The following is a 9,343-nucleotide window of genomic DNA, read 5'->3' as shown; positions in this document are numbered from 1 at the left end:
GGCCACTTGTGTTTTCCACATGTGTCAAGCACGAGACGATCCACGAGCCAGCAAGTGGTCTTTCACTTTGTCCTTAGCAGCCGGCTGGAAGGCAGACCTTGGCATCTCTACAAACTAACTCGCAAACACTGACTGACTAATTTGCCTCCTGAGCTCAGAAAACACCTTTACGACTATTTTTTTTCCTCTGTGACATCTATATCAATTAAGAAAGTTAGGACAGCTCCTTCTTATAGCAAGGCTTTTAATCAACAGTGATGAAACTAAAATGGTTCAAGGAATGTGCATGGAGAGAAAACCTGAATCCTTTTATCAGTCTGCTTCAGCTAATCCTATCCTGCAATTCGTGTTTTGCACAATGTTTTAGATTCTGAAAGGGCCTCTTGTCCTTACACACGTTACTCATCATGTCTGAAAGACCTCTACCTGCAACTCCCATCAGTGCAGAGGTCAGTTGTCGGTTCAGACTCAGCTGCTGAAAGAAAATCATTGGACTTCATTGCTCTGGTACCTCGATCAGATCTCTCAAATCCAAGGCAACCTTGCAAAAATTCCAAGTGAAGTCCCTATTTAAAACAGTTGACCTGTCAGAAAAATTTCACGGTTCGTCGTTTTCTAAAACCTGTTCCAAAGGTGAAAAACACAACGACAAATGGTCATCCATCACAGCCTCCAAACAGAAACAAAGATGAAAGCCAGTTAGATGAAAGCTACTTCATAAACTCATCAAGTCTCTGCCTGAAGATTCCTAGTCCATCTCGGGGCAAAGGGAACCCGTCATCAGAAGAGGTTAGAGCAGAAAAGCAACTTCTGGGCTTGCGCTAACTCAGCTGCAAGTGGACATCTGAACTTTGATCCGAAGACTTCTTCTCACCCTCTTGCCCTTCTCAGGATCAAGCCTTCGGCCCAGATTTGCGTCGCATCCTCTCTGGAACAATCGCACGCAGCGTATCAAAGCCCCAGCTCCTGCATCCGAGAGGCCCTTTTCCTCCAAACTGGCCGATGCCAATGGCTGGCATTTGTTTTTAATTAACAACATTCTTCCCGTTGCAACGTGTGCAGTACCCATCAACATTCCAAAACCAGCTTATCAACCTTTCTGACCCCCCTGTTTAACACATTTGAGTCTTGGACCCAAAGCCAAAATCAAGCCTGTGATAGCATCACAAGTTCTCAGCTGGACTCTACTAACCAGTACCGCAAACATCTTTTTACTGTTTCAAGGGGGGATGCAAAAGCACGACTTCTTTGAAGGCAGGCAGGGTACTTAGCACAGGTAAGTGTGTTTTCCTCCCCTCCCTCTCTCTGGGTCCGTCAAAGAGCTGGTATTACTAAGCTGCAGATATACAGTGCAAAACCTCAGTTTTTTCAGTAGGAATTTAAGTACCACGGATTCCGGGAGCTGGAAGACGTCGCTGCTTTTACGCTTGCCATGGCAAAGGTTTGATTCCCAGCTTCCACACAAATTCTCCCATTCTGAAGGATGACAGGAGTGGCATCCTCACTTTCCTCCATCCTCAGCTTGTAGGAATGATGTTGGCGGACGGTTCCTTTCCAGGCCAGTCAGGATCAATCGCTATACATTAAGTTTTTGCCCTGAAATCTGCAAGAATGTCCCCATGTGTTGCCTGGTCTAGTCGAGAGGTGGCGTCCCTGCCCATGGCAGGGAGGTTGGACGAGATGATCTCTGAGGTCCCTCCCAGCCTGTGTCATTCTAGGATTCTAAGATAATTCCTCGCTGCTAGCTTCACTACTCTGTCTTCACACACCAACCATTGTACCATCTGAGGACTGTAATGACAGGCCAGTTTTCAGGGCAGGAAAGATCATCTGGCACTTAGGGAGAACTGTAGTCCTCAGGAAAAAAACCTCCATCATTCCGTAAATATGCGACATATATTCAAGACCTTTCTGAACGAGCTCCAACACAAACAACGCGGATAACTTCGGAGTGTGATGTTTAACTGAAACTATCGCCCCAGCATTTAATAAACCATCACTTGCCTATCTGTCTGCTCCAGGAGTGTAGAATTACAGTTGTTACTTGTTTTTGCAAAACTGCTTGCCAATTTCCTAATGCATGTTGGCCTTTTGTACAAATATTAATTGTCCGTCTGAAAACTTGGAAACGGGTATTATTTGTCTCTCGCTTTCCAGGGGCTTCAAATCACATCTATTTGATCAGTCCAGGACAAACTGTTTTTTATTCAAGTGATTCATCAAACAAGCTAAAACGGATACAAAGAAATAATAAGATAACGTACTTCAGTGTATTTTACCAATCTACGCTGGAAAACTAATACTGGGGGTTAGTTTGAAGAAAAAAAATTTAGTAAAATGCCTTCAACAACAATGCTTAGAATTCAGACCAAAAGCTTTAGTGAATGCTAGTTGTTTGCTTAGATTTACATCACTCTGTGGTCTTTAGCCTCCTCCTATCAGCACCATGTGGAACAGAATTTAACTGTTTCAGAGAGATGCCGGTCTTAGTTCGAGTCTAAGGATGTAATTAGATGAAAATCATAGGCTTAATCTGCAGTTATCATCCACTGCAGTTGATAACACTACAGACTGCTTTGCTGCTCTCTACCATGGAATTATACGAAAAGCAGAGACATCATTTTTACTATCATTTTGTCTACTCCTTATCAAAACCACAGAACACAAAATGACACGGTCAAGAAGGCATTTGCCAAAGCGACTGCAGCCGGATCAAATCCGTCACTGCATCGCTGATGAACGGCACCAACTCCTTACCACTAACTCACTTGGGCGACTCAGGGATGTTTCTGGCAGGTTAAGTCTGCAGTTTCACGTTTGCAGCACACTGCGTGTCTCCGTAACTAACCTGTTGCTAGATCTAGTATCATCTGTCCTCGCACAGACGGCACGATGCTGGCAAGGAAAAGCCCTGATGTCAGCACAAAGCCGGTATCTGTATCCTCTCGTGTGACACAAACGTAGCTGCATAGCCCAGCTTGATCTAGACCACGCTGGTACTGCTGAGAGATCCAGCAATGTCTAGTTAGAGTATTACGAAATCATGGCCTGAACTAGTCCTAAATCTACAAAACAGGAGGGGGGAGGGTGCAGGCCAGAAAGAATAAAATGAAGGGTTAAGGGTATTCTCTTCGTGAGTTTTTATTCTCTTCGTGAGTTTTTATGTGGGGAGAACTCCTCACGCCTGTTCCCCTCTCTTGACCATGACACTCATTTGTGATCCTTCAAACTTTAGAAATAGAGCAAGAATCCTCACTTACAAAGAAACAGCAGCTGCTGCTACTCTTAGCACTATGCTAACCTTCAAAGGATGAGGACTATTTTACCACTAAGCGAGATCAGCTAGATACAGGTAGTCCAAGAAATAAAAGTGGGGGGGGAAAAGAAAAAAAAAAGAAGAAAAAGAGTTGTCCTGCCAGCTGGCCACACGGCTGCATAAACCGATGGCTTTGCAAAGACAACCAGGCGGTGAGAGGAATTGTCCCAACACCTGCCCGCTTCCATCTGGCCTCCTCAGCCCACAAAGAGGGAGCAGCTAGCAAGTTCTTTCCATTATTTTAACGATCAGCAGCCTTAAACACTGCGCTACTTCAAAGGGACACGGCAACGAGGTGGAAAAGCAGTGTACACTGCAAAGGGAGGGGCTGATGAAGTTCTGAAACAGCGTCACAATGAAAGACAGAAGAAGAAAACCGTTTTGATGTGAGGCCCGCTCGCTTGCCCTAGTTTTTAGAACCCTGACAGCCAACAACAACTATAGCTCGTGTGCAGAGCAGCGTTTTGAAAAATACTTAAGGGCTTGGTTCTTTCCAGAAACACTCCAGCGGAAGCACCATGAAAAAGCTTTAGGGCACACAGCCTTTTTTTTCCAGGTCAAAATTATTAAAGCTAACGCAGCCCTATTTTCCAAGTTGAGGCTGCATTTTCAAGACAGAGAATGAAAGACATCCTGTAAAAACGTTGGCCTTGAAATAGGATTAATCCCAAAGCAAGAAGGTGAGTATGCAGCGTGCACACGAGAAAGCTGTGTGCACAGAAGGAAACTGAGCACTGGCCTGGCAGGGGCAGTCAAAGTGGGTTTTTTGTTTGGGTTTCCTTTTGTTTTGTTTCTGTTGTTGTTTTGTTGGGGTTTTTTGCATAGTACATAGAAAACACTACCAATAGAAAAACGGTTTTTTCACCCTCCTTCTTGCGCAGCTGCATTATTTCAACAACCTCCTTCGAGCCTTCAGTTTCACCTGAATTAATGCTGTAAGAAATCCACCTCCACACACCTTCACGGAAGGAACCTTACTCTTTTTTAACTTGCACTGGCAGACCGAGGGTGCAGTTTTATGAGGTAAGCAGAATTAAAAGGGTGTAAACCAAACATGAATAAATTGGGAAGCAAGCATTTAGTCTAACAGACTACTGCACGCACCTACTGCTAAACCAGCACTGAAAACTCGCTCGTGTGGTAGAAGCAACCTGACTGACTGGCAAAGGTCACGCTCAAGTTGTACGCAAGTGAAAACTTCTCTCTCTATACAAATTCCCCCAATTATCGACAGCACACCATTCACTGAGACCTGAAACGGCCTATTTGCAACAGACATAAAGAGTTCATAAAAATCACAAAGGCTGCGAATAAACCAGCACAGCAACTCTGCGCAAAGAACAGCAAATCCAATGAAGCCCACTTCATGTACTAACCATCCAGTGTCCTGACAGAGCTCTTAACCCACATGAGGTAGTTTTTGACGATAAGTTTCTGGGCCTTCTTTATCACAGAATCACAGAAGATCATCTAGTCCAGCCCCCCCGCCAGAGCAGGGTCACCCACGGCCAGGCGGGTTTTGAATGTCTCCAGAGAAGGAGAGTCCACACCCTCCCCGGGCAGCCTGTGCCAGTGCTCTGTCACCCTAACAGTGAAAACACTTTCCAAGAAATTGCACTTCTTTTGTGTTTTTTTCCAACTACAAGAAAGACATACCTGGTTTAAGGCCTTGCCCAGAAGCTTCAGTCCATCCTGTTCCCAAGCTGCAAACCAGAACCTATTCCACATGAACCATGCCAAAAGGTGACGAGGACTTTTATTCTTCCACTGCACACAGTATCAGCTCCCCCTACTGCCTGGCTACCAGCCAGAAAACTTACACTGCCTTGGCCCCCGCGTTTTTTTAGCACCTTCAGCTGAGAGATAATGATAACATGACATTCAGAGAGATCTGTAACACTCTAACTCCGTTCTACTTTTGGGGTGTTTGTTTGGCAATGCTAGGAAAAGTAACTTAGAAATGCCAGTGCTTCTGATTGTATGGAAAGTAAAGAATTTGTAGAACAGGATCTACTAAGTGAAGGTCAGAAACTATACAGATATTAGAGGCTTGATTTTATTTTACAGAAATCTTACTCTTATGGAGTATTTTGAAACATACCATCAATTTCATTAAGTGTAGACATCTTTGAGATCTCAGTCACTGTCCAATCCAGCAATAAACTGACAGGTTAAGATACTTCTTCCATTAGCACAATAACAAATAAGTTACAGCAGCTACTGTAATGCAAGAGTGTGGCTAGACGTAGGAACCGAAGCACCATGCCCATCTGCCTTATGCTGAAAAACAGCTATATAATTCGGAATTAAAAATACTAGTAAAGACTACAGACACCTGACCCTACCACAAAAGCATGTAACTGTCGAGGTTCTTACCATTGTCTACATCCGCCTGCTACTCCACCTCCTTCTCTCATTGCCAGAGCTAAACACTATTCTCGAATGTCAAAACGCCCACATTTTAAAAAAACACTTCTTATTGTCAAAGATTAATGAGCACTAACAGTTAAAACACCAATCATCCCAGTTCTCCACTATGACAAACACCTGTGAGAGCAAAGAACACAAGCAATGCCTTGCCCTCTATCCCAGTTTCTGCTTCTGTAAGGAACAAAAAACAACACAACCTCATCTTTTACACGACCAGGCTTGCACAGACTGCTGTGCCAAGGGACACTAGCGTGCAGAGTTTCACCACAATGTACGTCTGCTGCCTTCAGATAAATGCACAGCGAGGCAAGCAGTGAATCTGAACAGACTTAGAGGAAGTGTCTACAAGTCCTTTGTGGCGTAAAATACTCGCACTTTACCTTTAGGATGTAGATTAAAAAAGAGATTTGACATACAGTGGAAATATTCGGTCTTTTACCATCACTCATTCTCTTCCACGGTGCTACTTACCTCTTCTTAGTAGGCAGAATAAGCAGCTGCTACTCTATTTCATTCATGAAAAAAGAGATGAGGAAAAAACAAAGGGCTGTCAGTCAACAGGAAATCCCCAGAAATGAGAGAAAACCTTGTCCTGCTAACTCGCTGTCTACTGCTCAAGAAATTGAGTACGACCGACTGAGAAACCAGCTATCAGAACTGTGAGGAGGATTGCCACGTGAACCACCTGGACATAGGAGCTCTATACCTAACTACTAATCAATCTCCATCCATCCTAATTAAACAAACCAGTAACTACAGCATCAGTCCATCCAGCCTTTTCCCTCTTCTCAAAACTTGTTGGTTAGCCCACAGGTCAGATCAGCTTCACTACAAGAATGCAGCTAAGATGAGTCACAGTTTCATACACTATTCATCGGACTGTAACTCAGGAGGCAAACTCGTGTTCCTGCACTATCCTAACTGCAAAACGACCACGCTCAAAACAACACCTCCCAACAGACATCTTTGTGCTGAGGAATCATTCTTTATGGCCAGAGTGTCAGTGCTTTATTTGGAAAATAAATATAATTCCAGCTGCAACATTCTACAGTAAGTACATCTCAACGCCAGGGCACCACGTGATTACCCACGCTGCATTTCCAGGACAGCTCTTCCTACAGTTCAGACAACATCACTTGTTCAAACGGTATCTGGCAGCCAAGGCAGACACGATATCCGTGTAAGGAGTATCGGAGTCAGATTTGGTCCTGGGGATGCGACACAGGCGGCGGAAGGTCGGAGAACGCAGCAGGAGGTTGTGCGAGAGTCCCATCAAGCTCGAGGACAGCCAGTACAACGTCATGGACTGCAACAAGACAAACAGCGAGTTCAGCCTCCCTAGATGCAAGCAGAACACTAGAGTTTTAGGCAGCTCATCACCAACCACAACCCCTGGTTACTCCCAGTTATCAAGGAAAATAACTCACCTAAAACCACTTCTCTCAATAACAATAACGGCTTCCATTTCAAAGGCATTTGTCACTCTTTCTCAACTCTTCTGGGAGAAAAAAAAGTCATCTACACTGAAACCTGACAACAGTTCGCAAAATAATTCACATTAAACTTGCTGAACTTCTGTATTTCTGGCTATAAGCTGAGGAGCCAAAGAACCAGGCAGTTTGGTTTTGCTGATCAGTGCAAAAACATCCAGAAGTAGAACACCTGGTAAAAACGAGCAGTGTTTTTGCAAGAATGAGGAAAACTGCGCAAAGAACGCGGAAGAATACGGAAAACTGTGCTGTTTCTCTCTTACAGCAAAAAAACACTTTGCAAACCTTTGTCCTGACACAAAGTTTTCCTCTCATTTTTGATATCATGAAAAAGGATGCTAACCCAACTCCCAATGTCCTTCCACACCCTCATCCGTGAAAATGATATTTAGTAGCAATAAGCTTGTGGAATCTTCCCTCCTGGACAAAAAAAAATAAATAAAAAATCCAGAAGCACTTGGAATTTAAGCGCATACACAGGGAAAACATCTTATTTGCTTTTAGGCACACCGTAACTGAGTACAGTCTAGTAAATGCACTGAGCATTGGGGTGCAGTTTAAACACCGGGCACACACAGAGTCACAGGTTACTGGGCACACCTTTAAGGGTCTGTACTTACAGAGGGAACTGTGGCAGCAACAGGGATCATTAGTACCGACACCACTCGAAAGAAATTGGTGACGAGCTTCTGGAACCTGGAAACTTTCATTTTTTGCGAAGTAAAGATCTGAAAGCGGAGAAAGACACATGTAAGCACAAGTTCTTTTTGAAACAACTAATGAGACAAGAAAGGCAACAGCAAGGTTTCCCGTAAATCAGTATTCCTGGTTGATACACAGCGTTCCCTTTGCATCACCCATTTCCACGAACACACTGTCACCACCTCTCATCTAACTTGGCTGCCACAGCTGGGCGAGAACGCAACAGGAGAAGAGTCAGGCCTACTGTCACAGTATCAGTTTCCCTAAGTCTCAACCGACACAACGTAGAAGACAATGGAGGGAGAATGAAATGCAAAGGGTTAGGGCTTGATCAGAACACCTAACAGAAAAAAAAAAATCAGTAAGGAAAACGTTTGCATTAAGTTACCCCCGAAATAGTGAATCAAGACCTGTTTTCCTTTTTCTGTTGCTGTTGATTAATCTCCCCAGCAACCTTAACAAGTTCAGGATTTTCTCAATTTATTAAGAACACATAATATTGTTAGTTTTGACCACCAAAGCAGGATCAAATAAATGGGGGGAAGGGTGGCTAGGTGGGGGTGCAGAACAAACCAAAGAACCCCACAGGTGCTTTTGGACGCTCAACACTCAGGAAGCTTGTCAGAACATGATTCTAAGAGAAACCTCAGAGGCAAGACTAAATTTTACCAAGGTGTATCTGAGAAATGTCACATCAGAACTGATCATCTCCAAACAAGACACTCATGCATTCGAACGCATAAAAAATGAATTATTTTTCAGCTCTGCCCAATGCATTTAAAGCAGTAGCAATCTGAAACTACCCTTACGTTAACATGTATTACAACTGGGAAATACTATCCTTCAATCCTCTAAGAAGAATTACCCTGTTGCAATCACCCTGTTTACTCCACAAACATACCTCCACTATCAGCAAATTCACGAGCCCAAGCAAAACTGGCAAAACCCACGTAGAATCTGGTGCCGTGAGGTCTGTAAACCACAATGCTCCACCTGACGAAAACTGTTCTTGAACTGCAAGAATAGTTTAAAGAAAATAGTGAATTAAGCGGGATTTGCTACCTCAAGTTAGTCAGAACTCTATCACTTCTTACAATGAAATCGTTCAAGTTTCCAGGTAGATTTTATCTACACAATAAATACTGTTAAAGTGGAAATCTTTGGTTTAACAGATCACATGTCAAGGCAGTCTGCTATCACTACAAGTGCACGATACAAGCCGAGATCCATCTCAGAGCATGACAGGCAAGGATTCAGGCAAACCTGCAGTGAAAACTAGCTTGATCCTAACCACCGCTTTACAAGACATGAGGAAAATACACATTCTGTGTGTTAAATTAATTATCTTCTACATAATAACTAGGTAACTTATTTATTTTTTTAGAATCACAGAATTGTTGAGGCT

At 43.5% G+C, this 9,343-nt stretch overlaps 1 protein-coding gene across 1 annotated transcript; it reads right to left on the bottom strand.

Annotated features, from left to right (window-relative positions):
* Nucleotides 1–6,878: 6,878 nt before the first annotated feature.
* On the bottom strand, nt 6,879–8,952 carry LOC104272166 (mitochondrial inner membrane protein COX18; the record flags this gene model as incomplete). Its single annotated transcript, XM_009867088.1, has 3 exons — nt 6,879–7,052; nt 7,857–7,964; nt 8,840–8,952. Coding segments are annotated over 3 exons (395 nt in total), but the record flags the coding sequence as incomplete, so codon positions are not given.
* Between the last annotated feature and the right edge of the window lie 391 nt (nt 8,953–9,343).

The sequence above is a fragment of the Apaloderma vittatum genome, unplaced genomic scaffold, assembly GCF_000703405.1.
Source record: "Apaloderma vittatum isolate BGI_N311 unplaced genomic scaffold, ASM70340v1 scaffold12713, whole genome shotgun sequence".
Taxonomy (NCBI): Eukaryota; Metazoa; Chordata; class Aves; order Trogoniformes; family Trogonidae; genus Apaloderma; species Apaloderma vittatum.
Note: the sequence above shows the minus strand (reverse complement) of the source record. Positions and strands in the feature narration are given on the sequence as shown.